Genomic DNA, 26841 nt, shown 5'->3' with positions numbered 1-26841 from the left:
CAAGGAGAGCATTTTCATTCATTTTGTTCACTGTTGTACCCCAAGCCTTGAGAACAGTACTGGTACACAGCAGACAGTCATCAAATATTTGTTGTGAACCTGGAATGCACTGTCTTTACCTCTACTGCCTCAATTCTCGCCTTCCTTCTAGTCCTTTAGTCAGCACTGCTCTTCTCTTATGTCTTTCACTTGAGTTCTTCCTGTACCAGGCCTGTTCATAACAGACAATTTTAATGAATTATCTCAGTTGTATGTTGGTTACTTTGTTAAGCACTACTTTAATTACATCGAGAGGCCCTTCTGAATAAGATGGCTATGTTTATATAAACTCATAATAAAATTTTTTTTAAGCTACTGAGCATGGAGGCATTTAACCAACAGGGTTTAGAATGTAATTAGTTTTATGAGTTCAAATATTAAAAGTCTCTTGTTTAAGCACTGACCAAGCTTTTGTGTTTTAAATTGTGGCTTGGAGGTTTTTGATGACTAATTCAGCCAATAAATTACTTAAATTTAGGGTCCAATTTGGGCCTAGGCCATTATATGGGATAAAATTACTTTCATATTTTACTGCTATATTATTTAGTGTTTTACATAGCTGAGCTGAGTTTCGAGTGTAATGCACTGTAGTTTAAACATTCTTTAGGCCAATTGTTACAACCATTTGGATTAACAGAATGACTCAATGGCTGACACTGAATTCACCAATTCTAAATTCAATTAGTAGAGCTTACTCAAACTATTCTTTATTACCGTTTCCCAAGGGAGTACAACTGATTAAGGATAAGATGAATGCCAGCTTCTATTGTGCTTATTAGAAAAAACTAGAGGCATTCTTACTAGTGTGTTGATAACTACACAGTTTTGCTAATTAACACCTTTTTTGTTGATGGGCATGAAAGTCCATTTAGGCGTCTTTTGTGCCTCACTTTAAGAATAAGTTATGTTCACTAGGTTTTGATTTTCTTGGGTAATAATTTTATAATTTTATTGATAAGTCTTTTATAAACACCAAGTTTATTAAGTTTTGATATTGAAGAATGGACATAATACAGGATTTAACATTATCTGATTTGATTGTAGTTAACTAGGTGGTGTATGCCTCATTTAACCTAGCTGTTCAGTCTTTAGCTTGCTGAGCTTGTACTGAATTTAATGAACTCTGGTAATGCACATAGAGTGAAGTATTTAGGGGGATGTGTGGTAAAACATCTCACAAAGGAACGTATGTTTATTACATGGCTTTAGTTGTACTTTTATAACACTGTCACAATGAAAAACATTTTTAAGAAAACATTAGCAGTAAATTATCCCATACTCTTCAGTGGAATAATACAAATATCCTAAATGAACCATATGTTTATGATGCCATTCAACTAAAACTTGGCTAAAAATGTTGCTGTTAGAACATCCAAACCAAACCTGTATTACAGCATACCCAAGAGCTTAAAGACAATTAATAATATGATTAATAACATGATTTTCTTTCTGTGCATATTTCTTTTTCTCCCACTATATTGTAAGCTCACCTCAGGCAGAGGCCATTTCATTCATCCATGCAGATATTTTGAGAAAGGGCATATGAAGCAGAGAGAACAATCAGTGCCAAGATGGGGGCCTGCCTGCCTTGTTCAAAAGCAGTAACAGGCCAGTCTGGTGCCTGGCGCCTGGTGTGTGTTGTTTGTATGTGTATGCACATGTGCACAGGTCAGATCCAATAGGACCCTGAAAGCTATTGTAAGTACTTTAGCTTTTAGGCTGAGTTAAATGAGAGTTTTGAGCAGTGCAGTGCCATAACTGGAAATTTAAGAGGTGCTGTGTTGAGAATACATTGTCAGGGGGGAGGAAAGGACAGAAGCAGAGGCAGCTATTGCAGTAATCCTGGTCATGGCTGGGACTGGGCAGGGACAGTGAAGACAGCAAGAATTGGTGGGATCTATAATATTTTGCAGATAGGTAGAACCAACAAGTTTTCTTGAGTGACTAAATATGGGGTAGGAAGGAAAGGAGTCAAGAAGGACACCAATGGCTTTGGCTCATGCAACTGGATGGATGAAGTTACTATCAACCATGGTAAAATAGGTTTGGGGGAGGAAGACGATGAGTTCAGTCTTGGATATGTTGAATTTTTCCAAACCCATGACCTTTGCCTCCATTGTGTGCCAAGCTTAAAATTACATTACCCTGGTCTATTCTCCCTTCCTTATCCTTCAAATGTGTTCTTATAGCTTATGTATCAGAGCTTCCTCTCAAATCTAGCTTTTCCATTTATCACCCTGATAATTTCCTTGTTCAGGCCCTCATCATCACTTGATTGGCTCTAATATCTTTTTATCTATTCTCCATTCTCTTTAATGTAGTCATCTTCTCCATAACTATATATATATTCCTGAAAATAAATCTATTAATGGAACCCTCCTGTTCAAAATTCTTCTTTGGCTCCTTGCTGCTTTATAGAATAAAACTCAGGGCTGGCCTCTGTGATTCTTTACAACACAGCCCCATTCTTATTCTCACACAGACCTTTTCCTTACACACTAAATATGCCATGCCCAGTCATGCTTCTTTGTCTGACAGACTCCTATTCATCCTACAATACTCAGCCAAACAACACTTCTTCAGAAAAGCCTTTCCTGATATACCCTTCCATCAAAAGTGTTCATGCCCTCCTCCATGCTCTCACAATACATCAGTCATATATCCACTATATCACTTATATTGGTATATCAGTACTAGTCTGTTTATGTATATCCTAAGAAGCTCTCAATAGATGCTTCTGTGTCTTAACTCTGCTTTCCCACACTATCTCATTAAATGACCAGTTCATGGAGGAACCTTTGCTTACTGAACCTCTTGATGAAATTAAGTGTTGCTCAGATGTGGCAAAGGTGCCTATTCTCTAAGATCTTCCACCTTTAGGTGTGCCACCCATCACAGCTAAGGGTGGGACAAAGACATTTAGGACCACCCAAAGAAAGGGAAGTTGGTGGTAGGCCAAAAGAGCTTGATGACAAAGCAGCCATCATGGTAACTGAACTCAGAGCCATATCTTTATAGTTGAATATATTGAGGTCTTTATAACATGTCTATGAGACTACATAGCACAGCTTTCAAACAATTATCCAATTATCCCTCCAAAATTAAATTCTGTTTTGACTCTATCAAATTATAAAACTCTAAGAGAGGAAAAAAAGAAAAAACAAAAAAACAAAAAACAACAAACCAGCACCTAGCAGAATATTCTACGGCCATCAATAAACATTTGTTGTGTATAGTAATGATAAATGAACCTCAATACCTTTTGTTCACACAAAGAAAGCTAAGAAGTGGTAGATTACCAGAAAAAGTAAACACAAAAACAAGCCCTAAAAATAGAAACTTCCCAATAAGCTTGAGATAAGTAGAAAAAAAAGTATAAAAAATTAAATTTAAGCATGATCATTCTCCCTTTGCTTTGTAATCTAAGTATAAAGATAAAGAAAGATGATAAAGCAAAGAATGAGGTCTCAAATTTAGAAAACAATTTAAGAAATTACCTTTGACATCACTCTTCAAAAACTTATGGATACAGGTACCACATCTTTAATTTTCAATTAATCTATGTCAAATTTTGTTTCCAAAACTCCCATTTCTTCATGTAGCCTTATCTTTCCTTCTTTACTATCTTACACCTTCTATTTCAACATTTATCTCTCCAACTTTTTTTTTCATGGTATAAAATTTTATCTTAACTGGTTTACTATAATTGTCTGCATTTTTTGTTTGTTTTTTTCCTTTGCATTTCCCATCATTGACTTTACTTTGATTTTATATATGAAAACATTTTTATTAACTCAAACAATTTGCCCCCACCCCACCCTCTCTCTAAACAATTAGTTAAAATTTTCTTTGCATTTGTAATTAATATAAAAGTACTCTCAGGTAAGTTTCTTAAACATAAGGATGAAAAGAAGCACTAGATGCTGGGGGTTTTCCTAATGTTTATGGCCATAAAAGCAATAGCTTAGAGAATTTTAAGTTTTTCCAAAGAGTACTTCCTAATACTACTACAATCAATAAACCTCTTCTTGAGGAATGAATAATACTGTGATTCAAAAGCAAATGTAACACTTTTCTGAAGTACCTCTCCTTCAGCACAATTTTTAAGAGGTCTGTGATCTTATTATTCTCCCTATTCTGTATAAGCCAGAAGAGATTAAAACATATTTTTGAGAGCTCAAAATTAGTTAGGAAGCTTCTGTAGAAAGAAGGTGTAGGTCTTAGAAAACTTAATACAGTTCAGTTACACATTAATAATAAACTACTCAATTCTCTGCTAACGCAACAGATACACTAGGCAAGTGTTTTGTTTGTTTGGTTATATCCATATGACATTCCTCCAAGGAAAGAGAGCACAGACAACACCAAAATCTTCTTCGTTTTCACAGGAGTAAGTTTTGGAACAGGAATAGTGAATCTTTGGCACAAGAGAGACAAGGAAATGTAGTAATTTTGATTATTGCTGCCTCTCTATCTCATGCCTTAACATCATCCAATTTTACCTCTTTTTCTATGCACATATAAGAAAAACAAGATGGGTAGTATTAGTTTGGCTCCCATAATAACTAGAAGTCTAAAATAATTATAAAATTAGAATAGAAAAGGCATTAACTTCTGTAAGAGCAGTCATATAATATAAAGAAAATTATTAAACTGGAATATAACACAGAGTTCTATATAAAATAACCAAGATTTGATATACACATTATGTCATACTATAAGGTAGAAATTGTCAATATTCCATTTTTTATGCACTGTCACTTTAATACTCCATTAGTAATAATTAATGCTCAGATTTTTAAGATTAAAATTTTAACTAAAAATTGGTACACCAAGTCAAGGCAGACATTTGTCATTTTCACAGTTTAAGAAATACATAACAAAAACCATACAGAAACATTAAAGATAAAATAGCTCTTAATTATGACCTACATAAAATTTTGATAAGCTCTATGAAGTATAACTTCCCTGAAGTTATATTGTACCTGGTTAACTCATTAAATGTTATGAATTCTTAACCACTCTATACAACTTGCAGTTAGGTGTAGGGACTAAATTCTTACATGTAAAAATTTAAAAGCTTCAATTATCCAGCTAATGGTTTTTCAAAATGTCTGCAATCCAAACAATAGACATCAGCATTGTTAATATTATTGATTGATTAAACTTTGCTATATTTATTTTAAGTTTTGTTTACTTTCCCAATAGTTCTAAAAATTGTCAAATTCCTTCAAATATAGGTCACTATTAGTGTATACAATATAAATTGTGATTCACCATGACTACTAAGCATCATTTTACTATTAAATTAACTGTTATTAAATCAATTCCTTCCCAAATATTTAAAAAAGCTTTCCTTGAATAGAAATTCATTAGTGCGCAACAGAAAACAATATACTTAGTGTCTCCCCATTTTCACATGTCCTCGATATCACCTAAGAATAATACAGAGTGTGAACCAGGGAGGACATCGCCACACGAGACAGGGATACAAGCCAAGAAACCACAAAGATTGCCGGCAGCTAGACCCAGACCATCACAGTCTTTGGGGAGAGAGCACTGCCTTGCTGATGCCTCAATTTTGGACTTCTAGTCTCAAAATTGACTCTGAATCATCATAAAACCTCTGTTATTTTCTATACTGAAAAGAAATATGGACCCAGAGTCATCCAACACTTCGAGCTGAAGAAACTGGCTTGCCAGTGCTGAGTGAAAGGCACTGCCAGCAACGTCACGGCACTGTTTCTACAGCTCTTGTCATTGTTTATGGCACTGACTGCAGTAGCTGAAGAAATTTAACAGGAAATTAAGACTTTAGGAAAAATCAAGGAGAGGAAATCTTCTAAATATTTATGTTTCTACCTCAGCTTGACCCTGATCCCTTCAGATCACCCTTCTGCAGGCTTCCAATCATTTGTAATCTCTACCCAAGGATGTCATCAAAAATGATTTAGTGCAGACAAAAGATCTGAGCAAGCAGCAAGAAGTGGCAGAAACATCTTTCTCAAAGCTCCAGAAAACAATTGCAGGACTGTAGCAACAGAGTAAACACTGAATCAAGAAAAAGGCTATTTAAAAGCAGTAGGCTCTCATGATGCTCTGCCTGGCTCCTCCTCCACACCTCACCTCCTCTGTGCAGAGATGGCCCACACTTTCATGCAGTCCTGGTCCCTGTTCTGGAGGTAGCAGAGTAACAATTGTGTATAAACTGGGAGCAAGTATGTCTGGACAAATCTGTGTGGTAGTTGTTGTCCGAGGGACTTGCCATCATAGAACGTGCCCTACATACAGAAGGCAGATCACAGAGCTCTCCAAGAGAATGCTGAGGGAGAGCAGTCAAGTCACGCTACCTGGGGCAAGGGACTGCTGGTTGTAGGACTAACAGTGCAGTGCCTGGGACATGAGGAAACTGTTTCCTAAGGAAGAGGGTTCACACACTTTATCCATTTAAACAAGGGAATTCCTAGGGCCAAACATGTATATCCAAAACAAGACATGTTTACAGAGCTCAGGGAAGCCCTATGCTTTGGCCAGTAGCTATTCTCTAAACTCATTGTATGAACAATCCCTGAGGGAGAGCACTTGCACTGGTAAATCTGCAAAGACTGGGAAAGGTGTTTTTTTTTCCTTCTTTTTATCTTCTGACATTCAAGGAAAGCTCTGTCATAACACTGCCATAACACTAGCTGGATACAAGCTTAAGGAACAGATGCCTCAGAGTCTAAATTCTAGCAACAACACAAGAAAATAGCAAAATGTCCAGATTTCAACAAAAGGTTACAAAACATATAAATAAACAGGAAGTGATGGACCAGGAGAAAGAGAAGATGAAGGCATTAGAAACCATCAATGAGGGAGGTCAGACTTGGGACACACCAGACAAAGACACTTTAAAAATGGTCCTAATTATGCTCAAAGAGTTAAAAGATGACAGGGACAAACAACTAAAGAAAGTCAGGAAAATGACAGATGAACACAAAGATAATATAAATAGAGAGATGGAAATGATTAAAAGGAACCAGAGCTGAAGACTACATTAACAGAAGTTAAAAACTCCCTAGACAGGTTCAACAGCAGACTGGACCTGGCAGAAGAAAGAATCAGTGAACTTGAATATAAGACAATTAAAATCATTCAGTCTGAGAAGCAGAAAAAAAGGATTGAAAAAAGTGGACAGAGCTTGAGGAACCTGTGGGACACCATCAAGCATACCATCGTAGGCATTGTTGGAGTCCCTGAAGGAGAATAAAGAGAGAAAGGGGCAGAGAGAATTCTCAAGGAAATAATGGCTGAAAACTTCCCAAATTTACACAAAACACATGAATATACATATCCAAGGCATTCAAAGATCTCCAAACAATATAAACCCAAATAGACCTGCAGCATATTATAAACAAATTGTCAAGTAAAAAGATAAAGAATTCTGAAAGCCACAAGAGAAAAGCAATATGTCACATACAAGGGAGCCTCAATAAGATTAAATGCCACTTTCTCATCAGAAACCATGGAGGCAAGAAGGCAGTGGAATGACATACTTAAAGAGCTGAAAGCAAAATATTGCCAATCCAGAATTCTATAGGTGGGAAAACTGTCTTCAAAAATGAGGCAATGATTACAGAGATTTCTTCAGGTTGAAAGGAAAGGACAATAGACTATCGATCAAAGCTGCATGAAGAAATAAAGATCTCCAGTGAGGGTAATGACATCGGTAAATATAAATGCCAGTGTGACTGCATTTTTGGCCTGTAACTCCACTTTTTACTTCCTATAGGATCTAAAAGGCAAATGTTTAAGACGTAATGATAAATCTGCAGGTTTGGACTCATATAAACACGTAACTTATGCAAAAACTACATAAAGGTGGGGGGATGGAAAGATATATATAGGAACATAGTTTATGTATTATACTGAAGTTAAGTTGCTATCAAAGCAAATAAGATTGTTACTGATGTTCAATTTAAGCCCCTGGTAAACAAAAACAAAATACTGGAGAATATGCAAACTCATGGAGGCAGAAATTAAGAGTACAGGTTGTCAGGGACGCAGGGCAGGAAGAATGGGGAGTTCATGCATAATAGGTGTAGAGCTTCTGTTTGGGGAGATAGGAAAGTTTTAGTAATGGAAGGTGGTAAAGGTACCACGGTATTGCCAATGTGATTAATCTCACTAAATGTTATGCTTGGGAGTGGGTGAGATGGAAAAGTTTATATTGTATATATTTTCCCAAAATTAATTTTTTAAAAAAGAGCAAGCATCTACAGAGACAATGACAATTAAATGCACTACATAATCCCGGATAGGATTTAACAATGGAGGGAAAAAGGCTCAAAGGGACATTATGGGGACATATGAAAAAATCGGAATATAGACTAAGTTTTATCTACTGAACTTGATAACTGCACTTAAGGTAGTTACATAAGTGAACATCCTTGTTCTTAAAAATGCACATGGAAGTATTATGTGTTTAAAGAGTACGATGTATACAATCTACACTCAAGTGTTCAGAAAATGGATTGATAGACCGATGGATGAATGGATGTGTATGGCTAGATAGATATTTAGATTGGTAAGTAGGTAGATAGATGGATAGAGCGAATGATACAACAAATGTGCCAAAATGTTAAAATCGGTGGATCTGGGTACCTGGAAGTACAGTGGTATGATGGAGTTTTATGTAAGAGGTTTGCATTATTTTTTATTGTCCTGTAAGTTTGAAAGTATTTAAAAATAAAAAAGCTAAAAAAATGTGAACCATGAAAAATGGTTAGGCTTTATCACTTCCAGCATGTGGTAGACATTTCAGTGGACAAAAACCATTTATTTTTCTTAAAGAAGCAAATGCTCTCTTTTACTATTTGAAAAGCTTAAAATCAAACCTAAAAATGCCAAGTCTAAACCTATACTGCCAAGTCTCAATAATCTATGCTAATAGAGGCAAGTCATAATAGACATTTCCATATCATTTGTATTTGATTTCAGGAGATATTTTAATTAAACATAAATGTCTACTTATAAATGGATAATTAGTACCAATATTTTCATTAGAACAAAAATAAGAGGTTTAATAGCCAGCAATAAACTACGGTTTCTCCAGCAGAAGCCAAAGATAAGCATAGAGCAGCTGAAGCTGAGCTCTGTTTTGCATGTTTACTGCTTCATACAGTACCTGAAAGATACCTAGGAAGTAACTGTTGGGGTCTAAAAGGCTTTTTCCTCTAATAACAATAATTTGTAGAGTAATTTAGGGTTGAAGTTTGTTGTTGCTGATGCTAATGCTTTTTGTTTTTAGCAAAAGCATTCATTTAAATGTACTATAACCACATGATACCTTAGAAGAGTTTGATGCCCACAGAAATTGTTTAACGTGGCCAAGATCACAGTCAGAAAGCAACGGAGCCCAAACTCACATTAGGTCTCTGATCACCAACCAGTCCTCTTAGCTGTGTCTTCACCAGCTCCCAAGGTCCTTAATTAGCAAGTATGTTAAAATAAAAGTTTCAGTAACAAATCATCAAAAGAGGTGAATGATGAGGGCTGAGATCAGCTCATTTGAACCCCATTCCCAACCCCTGCCCTTTTTCCCCACTGGCCACAGAGATGGGCCTGTGAGGGGTTTTCCTTTAGCTCCTCCAATCGTATGGTGCATTAACTGTTTTTCAATTTGGTTTATTGCTACTTGAGAATGGAGGCACAGACAACAAGCAAAAAATGCGATACGGAGGAAAAACCATATCACCCGAGTCTTGTAGTTAGGCTCCCTATGAAATTCTGACTACTCCCCTCTTTAGCGGTGGGGTCTTGGATGAGTTTCTCAACCTCTTTGGGCCTTGTTCCTTGCTTTCCTTGCAAGTGAGGATAAAAGTTTTTACCTCACAGGGAGTTTGTGAGGATGACAGCAATCGTGTACATGAGCCAGGCACAGCAAGTGCTCACATAATAGCCTCGCCTTCACCCCTTTATTTTCCTTCACTTAAATCTTATAGGAAAAGACAAACTGTTAATTTATCATACATCAAACAAGTTAAAAATCATCTTACATTATATATTTATATATGTCTCCCCATGTAGGTACCTAAGTAGCAACCCAAAGAAAATTTTCTTAGGTATTAAAATTCAAATACGCTTTTCATTACTCATATTTTAAGTCTATTGATTAATGTCAAACCTGATGCTTGGACAAAGTTTACATTTTAAATGCAAAAATTCAAAGCATCCTTTTCCTGTCCCACAATAGATACAACTATCTCCATTAATGCAAAATATAAAATCAAGAAAAACCTCTCCTGTTATCAGATGGAGTGAAGAAGAGTTTCTCCCAAGGGCCTAACCACACAAATAAATCACTGAATTACATTGTCTAAAGCTAAGGTCACTGACAGATGAATCAGAAGCTTGGGGCCATACAAGTTGAATGCCAATTGCTGGAAATTTAGTGAGTGATTTACATTAGTTTCCAGGACCATAAATGCTTTAGAAAACGGATGGCAAATCTGTCTCATCTTAAGTGTCAACTATGATTGACAGTGAAAATCCAAAGAACTGTATATAGATACAATGTGAAGCCAAATCAAAGCTTTGCAGAAAAGTGTTGTGAACAATTTGCAGTGCCTGCCAAGGATGGAGGAATGTACAGTGAGTCCACTGGCCAGCCATTAACCCATGCCCAGAATCATCTGGCCTCAACGAAAAAAAAATTAATAGCCAGCCTACTGTTAAATAATAATGACCAAACTACTACAATAGTGAAATCTCTGGAGAGGGCATAAAATTAGTGACAAACAATAACCCAACATTTCTCCTTGGGTATGGCAGAGTCAGTGCTGCGTGTGCACATCCCATTTGCTTTTCCCTCCTCGGCTCACAGCTAGACTTCATTTCCCAGACTCTCCTGCATTTTGGCAAAGTCACTAACTGAGTTCTGCATGATGGGATATAGGCATAAATGATGAAACTACTTCTAGGCCCGGCCCTAAATCTTCTTCTGCAGTATTCCCCATTCTGTCTTCCTTCATCTGTCAGCCAGATGCATAGTATCCAATGGAGGACTCTGAAGCCTCAGGTCATGGAACCTCTAGATGAGAGGAGCTTCCAGTAGACTGTAATGTGAGAAATAAATAAAACTTGACCAAGTCACTGAGCTTTTAGGATTCCCAACCAGGTAGTTCTAGTTGAGACTGACAATCAGTATCACGCCACAAAGTCACAGATGCCAATCACGACAATTAGTATCACGCCACATAGTCACAGGTGTCAATCACGACATGAGCCCAGCAAACCAGAATTCTTCCCTATAATTTTGTAAAACCCTAGTTCTAGGAAGAGAGTTCTTTTCTCTCAGTTATGCAGTGATGATGTGATCCCAAGAGCTTTCGTCCACATGTTTCCAAACTCACTGGAGAAAGTTATTCTGAGAGAATAAAGCAGATGCTCTACTGCTCTCACACAAAATAGAGAAGGGAGAGATGGAATGAAGAAAGAATCCTGAACAAGAGGGCTAGCTTCATCCCTGTCTGTTCCCCAGGTTGGCTACAAAGGTTAAATTCTCCTCACTGTCCAAACTAATATGATCTATAGTCCTGTGTCCTGCAAACATCATGACTAATATGGCTATAAAGTAGAAAGTGAAAGTCCTCCAACCCACAGACAACATGTTGGCATATGTTCTTCCAAATATCTATTACAGGCATATATACCCTTTATAAAAAAAATGAAAACTGGATCATAACTCACAAATTATCTTTCTAGTTAAAGATATTTGAACAACCTCATTTGTCAAGGCTGTTCAGTATCTTACTGTTTGGATACACTATCACTTTCTTATCAGGCATTTAGATATATTCAAATTTTGATTCCATATACATTGCTTCAAAAAACACCATTGAATATATATATATATATATTTTCTATCTTCCCAATTATTTCCCTGATACAGATTTCTAGAAGTCAAATTGCTGGGACAAACAATTTTCAAAGATTTTTATTACTATTGCTAATCTATCTTCCCAAATATTTGTACCAATTTACACTCCCATCAATTGAGTGCCCAATCCATGCTCTTGTATTGCCACCTGAGAAAGAAATGCTGAATTGAAGTGGGGGACAACTTCTTTCTGAACTCAAAGCACTACTGCATGAACTATTTAGGACAGTCCACAACAAGGGTCAAAGTCAAATTTCTGTTCCACTGAGATATATATGTATGCAATAGACGCTTGACATAATGTTCCTATAGCACGCAGTTCTTTCCCAAATGCAATGAACTTAACTGAAAATTAAGTGACTCCTTTGGAACCATAATGAGAATTATTGTGGGGGAAAAAGTACAAGTACAGAACCACAAAGCAGTGAGGAGATGCAGTCAGCTTGGCACTAGCACAGCCTCCTATGGAAACCTAGGGTGTGCTCATCCTTACCCAAAGTTGGCCAAAACCACAATGTTAAATGTTAAAAAAAAAAAAACTTAAGGAGGCCAGAAATATAGGAATATACTGCAACCATGTTGAGGGGTGGCGAATAAAAAAACTACTTTAAGCTATACAGTTTGACATGAATCAGATTAATAGTGAGATTATAGAAAGACTTTAAAAAATTCTTTCTATCTCAGCTCTTAAGGAAGAATAGAATATTTTCTGATATCTTTTTAATATTTATTTTGAGGAAAAGAATTAGAAGGGATGATATGAAAACAGCTGGCTTTGGAAAGAATTTAAAAAGGTAAACTTCTTAACTCAAATTTCAATAACTTTAATTTTTTTCTTTAGTGCTAACAGACAAACCCTACAAAATACTGTATAAACATACTTAGGTATACTTAATAAATATGGTGTTGGGGAGTTATTTTGGGTTTAGTTTTGAATTTACAAAATTCCATTATTTTAGTGGTGATAGTTCAGGAATCTTATAAATTATGACACCACAATAAGACCAGACTAAATGACCTTTAAATTAAAGTTCTTTTAATACATAGATTTAGAAGATTTTCAACTTAATGATACAAATCTGTATTCTTTTTAGTCTTCATTGTCACCAGCAAGATATGTAGCATTTTCTGGTGTCAGCAACTAACACTACCCAAGAAACAAACAACAGACAGGAAGAGGAAAAAGATGAAAGGTCAAGCTAGTGCAACAAGAGCTGCAACACCATTAAGAACTGCTTCATGATCATCTGCTAAGAAGTGTCCTGATTTAAGTTTGGACTTGTTGTATATCTGAATCCAGAATACAAAAGTATACACTTATACACATATATAACACATACATACACACACATATATATACACATGCATAAATATTTAAATATTTGTACACTTCCCACATGACCTGAACAGAGAATATTTTCGCCTACAGACCCAGCAATCAGAATTAGGTGAACATAGCAACTGCATGTTAGGGCATCTGCTCAAGGCAGGCAGATAACTATTTAGTATTAACATGCATAGAGTATATAATTTTGCCCCTGTGGGACTCAGCTTCCTCATCTATAAAAATGAGGAGGTTGGAGAACTTCTAAGTTTCTCTCCAGTCTACCTGACCCTTGGGATATGGTCCTGTCCACAACTCATCTCATCTCTTAACATTCTCTACACTTGAACTCAACCCTACCTGCACCTCCCATAGATAAGTCCCACTCATTTTTCATGTCTAGGCTGAAACAACGCTTCCTCTGCAATGCATCTTCATGGAAATTTTCACCTCCTCTGCTATAACATAATTCTTTCTGAAACATCTGTAATTTTCTGTCTTTCATTTTCTGTCTTTCCTATAAAGTCTCAAGCTCTCTGATGCCAAGGGCTGTGTGTATCTTGTTCACCATGGTATCCCTGCTTCCTGGAACAATTCCTGGCATGTGGTAAATACCCAAATATTTGTTAAATGAATAAATAATGGGATTGTGCTAATAAGCTACTGAAAGCTTCAATACTGAAAGTAATTTCTGATTTCTCTCAAATAGTCATTAAAAGTCAAATTAAATATGCTAACATTTATTGCTCTCTTCACAAAGGCAAAAAAATCCCAAGTTTTAGCTTAAGCTTATCCCCTTTCCTCACTGCTTTTCTAAAACCCTCAAGTAGTCAATGATAAAAGTTAGGAATAATATCATTTTAGTAAAAACAGGCAGTAGGCAGAAACTTTTGAAATAATGCTTTTCTCCTATAACTATCCTTATAGTTCATAATATAGGTACTTACACACTATAAAATGGATATTGAAAAGCTATGTTCCCCAATTGCAACATACCTAAAACAAACTAAGAAAAAGGGGTGCACATATATACACAAAATGCTGACAGATTTTATACAATATTAATATATAATCATCTGATAGCTAATCACTAATGACATAATGACATGTACCAAGTGAAGTATATATATGCTTTAAATCCACCACCAAAAATATTACAGATATAGTTGTTAAAGTCTGATATTTTTCCTATTTACCAACTTGTTCATTATTTTAATTTTACATCATGATTATAAATTTCCCCAAATTAAATTTTTATTATATCACAAGAAGACAAATGTTGAGAGACTGTGAGGAGAAGTGTGTTAACCATGTAAACCAAGCAAATCTAACTTTTTTTCCCTTAAATATTACACTTCTATTGCTTTCATACCCTTGAGATGAATGGATCAGGTTTAACCCCTTGCTCTTCTAAAAAGTTAGTGGGTAAAAGTGAAATCTTTATTTAGAAAGTTTATTGAGGGGGAAAGAGGGTCTCAAATTGGGGATGTGTGAAATAAACAATTATTTTAGAAAAATTTATAAAAACCTATTACCATGCTGTGACTGGTGTCAGGAATAAAACAGATTGAAAGAAATTGCCAAGCAGAGGAAGAAACAAACCACTAAACAGAGCTCCCTCACAGCACTACGGGTGATAAGATAGGGAGACATCTAAGCAGTGAGAAGGAATGCCTAAAGCTAGGTTTTAGAAATGAGATAAACACACACACACAGAGAAAGAGAGAGAGAAAAGGCTGTGCAAAGGCCCAGAAGTAATGCAGAATATAATGTATCTAATGAATTTCAAAGTAGCTCAGGACTGAACTGTGTGGTGTGTATGGAGGGATGAGAGGAGGCAAGAACAGAGGATAGGAAAACAGGCCAGTGCCATTTCTAGCACATGAAAAAAGTCACCCAAAATGGCTGAAGTTGTGGAACTGTGACCCATGACATTCTTTGAGTTTTGCTCTCTAACTACTTGTGAAATCGTACATGGAATGGTATCACTGTTACATATATACGTTAAAGTTCACAATAAAAAAAAGGAAAAAAAAAAGGACCATAAAAAAAAAGTCACCCAATAAGCCAGATAAATATTACAAGCATCATTGCACCCATTTGGCTGAATGTAAAAGAAAATAAAGGCAATCCCTAGAGCCAAAAAAGAAAAAAGGTGCAGAAAACTAGTATGGTAAACTGATACTGAAAAGAAGGCTGACCTCAGGGCATGTGTTAATATGAGCAACCTAGAGACTTAGACTGTAACAACCCTCTGGGGTACAGAGGAGGCCTTAAGACTATGCAAGGTGGCTAGCTGGAGCCCTCGAAGGGTTATTGCCTTGGTAAAATTAGGAAAAAAACAAAAACAAAAACAAAAAAGAACACCCTCCAGCAAAGGGAGACAACAGGAAAACTTGTCCCACTCAGCCCGGAATCTGGGAAGATAAGGGGAAAAAATCTCCTGGGAATAGCTCTCCCCTTGAACATGTTTGGGATTAAAATTTATACTAGAGATCCATACTCCTTTATCCAAACCCTTGTGGCTGTATGTGTTTCAGAATTGAGGAATTTTCCGATTTTATCAAGGTAATATGGTGCATACACCATATTAAGTAGCAACCAAGCATAATCTGGGCAGCACGCCATAATAAAACAATTAATATTTCTGCAGCACAACATATAAACATTTATACTAGGTATGATAAAAATGGTATCAAGTCAAGTTTTGCCACAAAATGATTTACAAAAAGAGTTTTGGATTTCCAAGATTTTTAGATTTTCAAATTACAGATGAGAATTATGGACCTGTACCTGCATGAGATGGGAAATTTTAAGACCAGAAATGAACCTAAGGTGATCTGAGGACTGTAGCACCCTGTGGAGCTTAGCAGAAGCAAATGCACATTCTCTTTAGGTGATTTTAGGATTCCCCAGATTCTTACAGATGAAGCCCTAGTCAACACAGTTCCAGAATCCAAAATTATAAACATATGAGGAAACAATTCATGACTGAGGGTCAGGCAAACAAACAAACAGCAGAAACAGAACTTCATGTAATGGACATATAAGATAGAGAACATACAATAAGTTGTTTAAAATAGAAAAGAAAGAAAAGAGGAACTCAAAAAATGTGAGCAAGAAACAGTCTATCAAAAAATAAGCAAATGTGAAAAACTTCAAAAATGGAGATTATAAATGAATGAAATAAAAATTAAGGATGACTTAAAAGCAGACAAGACACAGCTAAAGAGAGAATTAGTGAACTGGAAGATATCTGAAAAACAAAGCATGATGAACAGAAAATAAACAGACAAAAAATATGAAAGGTATATTTAAAGATACCAGGATGGAATGAGACAGTCTAACAAATGTTTTTATATTTGAAGGAAAAAAGAAAGGTAATGGGTATTAGACAACAATGATAATGTTGTGTCTGTTTTCTTTAGAACAGTGAGTTGGGAAGTATGAATATGTTACTGTTTCAAGAAGCTTTGTTGTGAGACAAAGGCAAGAGATAGCAGGCTTGTTGCTGGAAGAGGTCTTCAAGTCCAGGGAGAGTTGTGTGTTTTGCATGGAAACAGTTGAAAATGCTTATAAGCAAAAGAGATAGAAGGACAGGTTAAAGCTATGAGTGTCAGGAAAAATTGCTTATGTAGAAAGGAGGGGAATTAAACTTTAGAACAAAAGCACTAACCCTGAGAGAATAATCAAATGAACAGACCAAAAATCAAAACTACACAAAGTAAGCAAAGATCTAGATTTTCCTCTCTCCCCTGAGTAGCCAGGTAGCCAGGAATGGTAGGTACATCATAAAATTAATTAAAAGACATTAGATCCTCCTTAAAGATGTACAATGGAGAAACAGTAAACAGTATGTACACCTGCAGGGAGATCCTCACACATCTGGGATTAATGAAGACATAGCATGAAAACAGCTATAGAAGGGCTGTGGGGTTCAGGGTACAATTCTCTCTCTAGTTTGTGCTTTCTCCCAAATGCTCTAAAGAAGAGTCCATCAATTCCTGCTCATAGGTCATTGTGCAATTGATATCGGGTATACCATTCAATGACTCTCCTCTTTATGAGAAGGCAAGGATAAAGCAAACACCAAATTACCTACACGCTAAGAAAAAACATATAGCCAACATTTTCCTTAACAAACAAACAATATATTTGTCTAAGAAAGAGAACAGAATTCACCAAAAGAAGTAAAACGAAATAACAAACATTTTTAATGGCAAGAAATGTGTTTTTCAGATTTTTAAAATATACTATGTTATATTCAAAGGCCGTTTCACCAGATGCTGGTTCAGGAGTTTACCCACCTAAAATACAATTCTGTAAAGACAGTGTCCTCTGTCCTCAGGGAAGGCATTATGTCTCACTTCTGACCTTATTTACCAAGTTACTGAAATCAAATAAATGCCAAAGATACCCTATCCCAGTATCAATCAATCTGAAGGGAGGAAGCAAGGATATTTATCATATGTAAAGAATACTAAGGGATATTTATTCATGAAATACTAAGCTAGAGAACTATGACAACTAAGTGCACAGATAAAAGACTGCAGTAGCAATGTATTAAACATTAAAACTAGCATGGCAATATACCAAAAATCCAGATTTTAATCTAAAATGTTGCAAGCTAATACTGCAATCAAGATATGAATTTATCTATTAAATACAGAATTATATATATTTTTTCACATATACATTTTTGTTAAAATCACTAAGGCAATTTTAAAAAATCAGTTTAAGTTACCAATTTTATACTGGTTCTGAGAAAGTATCTACTAACCACACTGATCTCCATCAGGGAAAAAATATCTAAAGTGACCCAAATATATTTAACATTATACCATAAAAAGAAACTCTTATGAAAATGAGAAAGAAAAAAGATCCAGTAAAAAAATATTTATTTTTCCATTAGCTGATATAAAGCTTGTTTAATTATTTTTAAGCCATTTCTAAAGCATGCTCCTTTCTATCACCTAAGATCCCTTGTCACTCTTCTGCTTCCCCTGCTCCTGCCAAGCCCTAAATCTCACATGATTTCTTTTTTCCCCTCCTGGGATATTGGACATCATCCTAGAAAGTCACAGGAGCACTCAGATTGAACCCTTTACAGATTTACAGTATGCATACTAATTGGCTTAAGTGCTTTTCAGAAGTATATTTTCCCCAACTCTTGTTGATTGCCTAAAAAATAATATCATCTGTTCTAAGCAATGGGTAGACCTCCTGGTGAAATCCTATTTGTCCTTGAAGAAAATGGATTGGACATTCAAAAATAAGGAACAGAGTGTGCCTTGGTACAGAAAAATTAGAGAGTGTATTTAGACAATATCAAGTAATTAAATGAGAACAATTGAAGTGAAAGAAAAAAGGATTTACAGCATGATAGTACACCTCATATTGAAAATCATATTAGTGTTCAGTAAACTTTTATATATTCTTCAAAACCAATAAACTATGCTTATGGTTTTGATAGAAAGCCCTATTAATCATCACAAATATAGATTTGTTCTATCCACTGAATTAGTGTGAAAATAGTATTTGCATAAATCAAAGTATACTTTATATGTACTAGTTGAGCTCATGCAATGCAAATTAACCTTGAGGTTTAAAATTTCATTCTGTTTTCTCACAAATTTTTTTGCAAATATTTTATAAAAACATTAAGGCAGCAGGAATTTTGCAGTAATTTGTCAATATCTGCCTTGAATCAAAACACAGCCCATACCTCTCACTACCTTTAACAGTTATTCTTATAAAAAACACAATCTTATTTTTTCCTAACTGGGGAGAAAAAGAATCATTAACAGAGTGCCACTAGCCTTCAAACATTAGATTCAGAACTTGAAGCACCTACTTATTATGTAGGGGTAAGCTCATTATTAAAAACCCTCAAGAGGTTGAGAAAGGGGATAAAAAATAGGATTACTGATAACCAATTTGGCTTCTCATAAAGTTTTATTTGATGTTAATAGTAATAAATTGTGTTGATCTTAGAAAGGGTACTTTAAAAATGTAGCATATATAGAAACATATATGAAACAAATCTTATACCAGGGCTGCAAAACCTCCCAAATTTCCCCCTGCAGTTATTACTTCAGCCCTTCTTTTTTCTTTTCTTTTCTTTTTCTTTTTTTTTTTTTTTTGACACAGCACTGGGGTATATATACTTGGGTGCCTTCGGTATCTGAGTATAGACAAGGAACTACTGGATCTTGTTACTTTATTATTTGCTTTATTTGTCTTGGGCTATGCTTTAGACCGTCAACTACAAAAAAGAAAAGGAAAACTCCTTGAAGCATAAGCCACTTGTAATGAAGAAGGTTGCTTTTCAGTCCTGGATGTTTTATGTGCTACCAAATCTGTAAAAAAAGTTACAAGGGAAAGGCAGTAAGGTTGTATAGACATACCCAGAAAAGTTATGTCAAAATAACAGTGGTTGGCTATCTAATTTTCAGGTACAAAAGGCAGCATTATTACAGATGGGTAGAATATGGAATAAAAGTTTTTCTTAATCTAAAATTCCTTAAAATATATATTCTTTGTTTAGATTATTAAGGTTGACCATATCCTTTAAATTTAATATATAACTGCTGACCATGGTGATGCTTTTATGAATATGTTTTTTCCTCCAAGAAACATACTGTTATTGAAAAGAAGAAAATAATCTTGGAATATATATCTAGTGTTTCTTTATCTACCTTATCGCCATGTAATTCTGCCCCCAGATATTAACAAATCATTTCTTCAAGTGTATAAATTATATATCATTAAGCATCATTTTAAAAATCACCATAATCAACAATGATAATTTTCTTGGCCTATTAACCTAAAAAGAAAAAATTTATCTTTTTAACCAGCAATTCAAATAATATTAACTACACATTTCATAAAGATTCTGAGTCCTCACAATTAATCTGATTTCTAAAAAAAAAAAATCACAAAATAATAAACTCTATTCTTACAATCTTTCACTCTAAATTCCAAACTAAAGTTATATACATACAAAAATTTACTCAAAATTGACCAATAACCTAAATATAAGCACTAAAACCACAACACTCAGAAAAAAATATAGGAATAAATTTTCATGATCTTGGATTTTCCAATGCATTCTTAGATATGGCATCAAAAGCACAAGCAACAATAGAAAAAATAGATAAATTGTACTTCATCAAAATTAAAAGGTTTTGGGCATCAAAGGGCATTATCACAAATGTGAAAAGACAACCTACAGATGGGAGAAAATATCTGCAAATCACATATCTGAAAAGGGTCCAGCATGGAGAATATAAAAAGAACACTTAGAGTTCAACAACAAAAAGACAAACAACCCAATTTAAAAATGGGCCAAGGCCTTTCTCTTAGCCAATTCTGCAGATAAACTCACTACCCTCCCTGCTACATGGGACATGACTCCCAGGAACATAAGTCTCCCTGGAAACATGGGACATAACTACCAGGGATGAGCCTGGCCCTGGCATCATGGAATTGAGACTACTTTCTTGACCAAAAGGGGGAAAAGAAAAGAAACAAAATAAAGTTTCAGTGACTAAGAGATTTCAAATAGAGTTGAGAGGTCATTCTGGTTATTCTTATGCATTATACAGATATTCCTCTTTAGTTTCTAGTGTATTAGAAGAGCTAGAAGGAAATACTTGAAACTTGAACCGTAATCCAGTAGACTGGATTCTTGATGATGACTGTATAACTATATAGCTTTTATCATGTGAACATGTGATTGTGAAAACCTTGTGACTGTCACTCCCTTTATCCCATGTATGCAGATGAGTAATAAAATAGAGACAAAAATAAATAAACAAACAAACAAACAAATAAATAAATAAATAATAGGGAGAGATAAGAGGTCTGGGATGTTTTTGGTGTCCTTTTTTATTTTTATTTTTTTCTTGGAGTAATGAGAATGTTCTAAAATTGTGGTGATGAATGCATAACTATATGATGATATTGTGAGCCACTGATTGTATACTTTTGATGGATACAATCATCAAAATCATACTTTTGATGGATTATTTGGTGTATGAATACATCTCAATAAAATAGCATTTTAAAAAAAATGGGCCAAGGACTTGAATAGACATTTCTCCAAAGAAGATATACAAATGACCAATAAGCACATGAAAAGTTGCTCAACATCATTAGTCAATAGGAAAATGCAAATCAAACTCACAAGGAAGTACTGCTTCACAACCACTATGATTGTTATAATAAAAAAGCGGAAAATAAGTATTAGTGAGGATATTAACAGATTGAAACATTGCTGGTGGGAATACAAAGTAGTTCAACCACTGTGGAAAAGTTTGGTGGTTCCAAATTATTAATACAGAATTACTGTTAAACATAGAATTACCATATCATCCCCAAATTACCCTCCTAAGTATGTACCCAAAAGAATTGAAAACAGGTATATTCAAACAAGCACTATTCACAACAGCCAAAAGGTGGAAACAGCTCAAATGTCTATCAACAGATGAACAGTTAAATTGTGGCATGTACACACAATGGAATACTATTCAGCATTAAAAAGAATGAAGTACTGATACATGCTGCAACCTCCAAAACATTACACTAAGTGAAAGAAGCCAGGCACAAAATATCACCAGCTGCTGGGAGAGGAGAGAAATGGGGAGAAACCACTTAATGTGTAAGGAGTTTTACTTTGGGGCTATGGAAATGTTCTGAAGCTAGATAAAGGTGGTTGTTGTACAACACTGTAAGGAAAAAAACCTGTTGGGTAGTGGCTTGTACTTCCTATTCCACCACATCAGGAGGCACACAATGCCTGCTTGTCTCTAGTTTCCTGGTGTTAAGATTAAGCAGTGGGTTCAGGTGTAGTCAGACTGATGTAACCATTTTTTAAAAAGTTACTTAAAAATCAAACCAATTATAAATTTAAAAAATTTGTTTTGGTTTCAAATCCCAACTCTACAATTTGTGCTCTTTTCTTCCCAAGTAGTATTAAGTATTTTTAAAATGAAAACACCAACTACTTAAGATTACCTCAGTGCCTATGGGGAACTACTTTTGTGCTTACATATTTTAATAACAGGTATGACACCTTTATAACTGATGTGTTACTGAAAACCTGTGAGTAAATTACTAAGTAGTCTACTGTTAGATAAAGAAACTTTGTAAGGAATTCTGGGCAAACATTCCCTCTTATAATGCATATAAATATAAAATTATTTATACAGTCAGAGTTTTCATATCATCCTTTCTTAGAATGGGACATTTCAATACATGATTACCTTTCCAAAGTCCACTCTAATAATGGGTTTATAAGTGGAAGATAATTTATCTTATGACTTATTGGAAAATAAAAAAATGTTAAAAATATCTCTAACCAATACTCCTCAGAGTTTGATGTTTTGCTCATTTTTTAAAGTGACAAAGAAATTTTAAAGCATATCATAAAGACTGTAATGGGCTTGTGGATTATGATGCTCAGTTTTATACAAAACTAGGCAAACATGGGAGATGTTTTGGAAATTATATCATTCAGGCCCTCCAGGCTAATACAGCTCCTTTGTAATTCTTCCCAGTAGAGTACATTACTAAATAAACCCCAGATAGCAGTTAAGTGCAACACTGTAAAGCTATGAGTTAATTACTCTCCCTGAACAGTGGCTCTTTCACCTGTTTAGTGATAAATTAACAAGGTAAATAAAGCCCAGTGCCTGACATATAGTAACTGCTCAATAAATTTAGCTATTATGATTATTCAAATTGATTCAACACCAGTTACTATTTAAGTTATTTCATTTTAACATGGAATCTCCCCCTATGTTCCTTATCTTCAAAACTACCCCATCACATTACTTGCTGGAGATACTGGAAAACCTCCACCCTGCAAAACTTCTAAAAAACTATTCCAGATCTAAAAGACTAAGGTGAATAATATTTAAGTCTAGAAAAGTCAGTCTCTATCTGAGTGATGTTTTAGCGAAACGCTCTCTGTGAATGTTCTCTGAAATAAATTGATCTATCATTTTAATAGCATTTGGCAAATCCATAACCTATAACATCTTTATTACAAGAATTTGCTAGGCTGAAACACACCTTTAAGACATGAGTCATCCTTTCAGAGTTGGGGAAACTGATGGAAAGATGACTAAATGATTCAGCATGCTGCAGCAAAATGAGCTGGTCATGAATTTATAATTTCAAGTCCGTTAGGTGCCTTGGCCCTTGTGGCCTCTCTCATCCTGTTCTGCATATATAACACATGATACCGTAATCCACAAATTTTGTTAAAACTCACTCGGAAAAGGTGTAATAGTCTTTTCCCCTCAGTGAAGTTTCTAGAAACAAAATTATTCTATTATTAAGGCTGGGTAACCCTTACAATATCCAGTTGTAAGCTTCATCAAACTTTGCTTATGCACGTATCAGTCTGTGGTCAGTACTAACACTAGTGTCACTTGCTCAGCTCATAAGGCAGACCTAGGGAAGGTCCATAACAAAAGAAAACCACAAAATGAGGAAAGGAAGACAGATGGGGAAATGGGAATGGCTATACCTGTGACCCTTAAGCCAATGCTGATCTTTACAGCAAACATCCTAAGCAGATCAAAAGAACCAACCAGCAATTGCAGAATATATTCTGTTGTCCCCTTACTTGCAGAGGACCTCATGATCCAAAGCAGATGAAAACCTTTTTTCTAAGTGTCCCTATTTACCCTGCAATAACAAAATATTTACTATGTGAATCAAATGAAATGTTTATTTCAGAAATCTAAAGATACCAACTAGAGTAGTCTTTTTTCATCAAATCACAAATATGAAAAAATATCATGTATTAAATGTTTTCATCTAAAATTGCACCATTTCGAATACTGGGAAAGCACATCCATTTTGTCACCACAGCGTCATTCTGTACAGCATTTTCTGAGAATGGGACAAAGAAGTGTGCCAAGATGTGTAAAATGAAATCGCCATTACCCATGAAATGCAATTTCCTCACTCAATAGCTCGAATTTATTTGGTGTGGTGACATACCATGCACACTCAAACACAAACACCCACACACACCCCCACTCACACACGAAACGTTCTCAGCAGCCACACAGAAAAGGATAACACTATTTCAGAGCTGCAAAATGTATTTAGGAAGCAACCAGGGTAACAAGTTTGACCTTATCTTTTTTTTAGGTTATGACTGTGCAACCTCTCATTTTCTCTAACCAGGAAATGGGGAGGAGAGGGATGGAGAAACAAAAAGAGAAAAGGGTGAAAAGTGCCTAATCCAGAGTGTCCAGGACGTACAATTTCTCGGTTTCTTATAACTTTAATATGTAATTTTTCTCCACCAAGACCCTGGAGGCCAGCAGGAGAAAAAAACGGTTCAAAAGACAAGGTTTCAGGGCTGGCCCAAGGCGACACCTCCCGGGTTGGAGATTTTGAGCTCGGGGACAGCCTGTCTGGGAGTTCCGAAGGCTGCAACATTAGTGACATGGAGCCCAGGCTGCATCCCGGGAGCTCTGCTGTATGCACGTCTCGCTTATATAAAGAGATGCTTACAGTCCAGGTGCTTTTTCTTGGGGCCCATCACTTCATGAGTAGTGGCTTTGCAGACCGCTCTCGCCACAGCAGAGCCTGTCACGCTGTACTGGGCCGCAGCGATCCGATCCGTGAGCGTCTGGCCCGACATCTTCCCCGGCCGCGTCTATATTCTCCTCTTCTGCAGGAAAGAAGGAGAGATGGTCTTGGTTTAACCCGAAGACCCTACCCTCTCAGAACCCAGGCCTTGCCTCCTCCATCCGCACGGCGTCTCTCTCCTCCTTCCCCGCGCTAGCACCACCTCCCGGGCGCCTGCAACGCCCTTAAATCCCGCTCGGACTAGGCTTTCCTGGGGGTCTTGGGCTGGAGTGGGGCAGTCACAGAGCCCCAGGGCAGGCTCTAGTCCCAGCATCTTGATACTGTCTCTGCCTCCCCCCAGTCTCCCTCCCGCCCCTACCCCATGCCTCCAGCCTCACCTCTTCGGCGCCCCTCACCCCCTACAATCAGCACTTTCCCTGCAACCTGATCCCCGGCGCCATACGAGCTCCGGTGTGCGTCGGGTTATTGCCCCGCCGCCGCGCCCACCAGGAGCCCACCTCCCACTTCCCGGGTGCCGCCACAGCGCTTACTCCTCAGCATCCCTGCAGGCTTTGGAGAATGTATCGGATACTCAAGCCCCAGCCGACTCCCTCCCCCCTGCTCGCGCTGCTGCTGCAAAGGGTTCGTCCTCCCTCGGGCGGAGGAGATTATCCTAGCGTTGCGCCATGTTATGCCCTCGTCTCCCCTTCCTTCGCCGCCTCCTCCAAAGCCTCACGGAGGCCCTTCGCCCGGGCCCCCTCACCTCAGCCGAAAGCTCTCACTCCTCCCCACGCACCCAAATTCCGGCCGTAGGGGGCCACCCGGGGGCTCTGCGGAGGCGCCCAAGTCTCTGAGCGCCTTACCCTTGCCGACAGTGGAGCAGAGACGGGCTGACAGCTCAGCTCAGCCCAGCCCCCCGCTCGCCCCCGAGCACGCCGTGGAGCTGTCACCCGGCTGCTGCCCTTCTCCCCGCCCCAGAATTATCCTCTTGGGCTCCCAGAGCGGCCCTGGCGCGGGGGAGGAGCCCCGCCGCAGCTGCAGATACTTACTCCTCCTGGAGCGGAGCCGCCCGCCGCAGGATGAGCGGACCCTGGGCCGCCGAGGGCAGCCGCGCCAGGTGGGTGTGTGCGGCCGCGCACCGACCCGGTGCCCCGGAGCGCGATGCCTCCAGCCCTGACCGGGACCCCGCCCTCAGCTCCGCGGGTCCCTACGCTCGCCGCCTGTGGCCCCAGGAGCGAGTCCCGCCCGCCGCCGCCGCCTCCGCCAGCGCAGCCGCGTCTCTAGCGCTCCGCGCTTCGTTCCCATCCCCACCCCCACCTCAGCTGTGGCTCCTCCGACAAGTCAGGTGACGGCGGCAGACAAACCCCGGCGAGCCCTCGGCGGAGCGCCTCGCGGCCCCCTCCCAGTTACTCACAGACGCCGCCCCCGGGGGCCGCGAGCTTAAAGGCGAGGGGGCGCTGCGCGCGAGCATCCACGCCAGGCGCGAGGGAGAGAGGAGGAAAGTGGGGAGGAAGGCACCCACCAGCCAGACACCTTGCGGGGCGCCGAACAGCCCCACGTGTGCTGGTTCGGCAGCCGCGCGCAGTGCATCGCGCACACCTGCCAGCCGACTGCGGGATGCGCAAGGGCTGGCGGGGGCGTTGGCGTAGCCAGGCGAGTGGCCGCCTCGGGTTCAGCTCCGTGAAGGCCGAGGCAAGGACGTCGTCGCGCAGTGCCTGGCAGAGCCCAGCTGGGTCTCCCCCCCACATTGTGTCTCTGACACGACCGCCTGTCAAAGGCAGGTGGGTGCCCAGATGGGCAGAGTGATTGTAAATGTCAGATTCTGCTGACCAGCCACGCCCGTTACCTGTGTGTCTTCAGCTCCTTGGGCTCCTCTACTTTCTCTTTACAGTTGGGAGCAGGAGGGGGAGGGTAATTCTAGCCACTTTAGTCTTAAATGGATACCAAGGTCTGATGCAGGGAC

At 37.8% G+C, this 26841-nt stretch overlaps 1 protein-coding gene across 11 annotated transcripts in view; it reads right to left on the bottom strand.

Moving 5' to 3' along the window:
* The window catches only part of SNAP91 (synaptosome associated protein 91), a 174894-nt gene extending 148784 nt beyond the window's left edge, over window positions 1–26110 (bottom strand). For 9 of the 11 annotated variants that reach the window (XM_037843777.1, XM_037843781.1, XM_037843786.1 and 6 more), the window contains exons 1-2: window positions 25928–26110; window positions 24822–24981 (exon numbers count right to left, since the gene is read on the bottom strand). In XM_037843777.1, coding sequence (XP_037699705.1) covers window positions 24822–24951 — 130 coding nt within the window. In that variant the 5' untranslated portion in view covers window positions 24952–24981; window positions 25928–26110. Of the gene's footprint in view, window positions 1–24821; window positions 24982–25429; window positions 25447–25641; window positions 25744–25927 lie in introns of those variants that run through there. The other 2 variants (XM_037843779.1, XM_037843780.1) reach the window with 2 other exon arrangements.
* Window positions 26111–26841: the final 731 nt, after the last annotated feature.

The sequence above is a fragment of the Choloepus didactylus genome, chromosome 7 (assembly GCF_015220235.1).
Source record: "Choloepus didactylus isolate mChoDid1 chromosome 7, mChoDid1.pri, whole genome shotgun sequence".
Classification (NCBI taxonomy): domain Eukaryota; kingdom Metazoa; phylum Chordata; class Mammalia; order Pilosa; family Megalonychidae; genus Choloepus; species Choloepus didactylus.
This window is presented reverse-complemented; position numbering and strand designations above follow the sequence as displayed.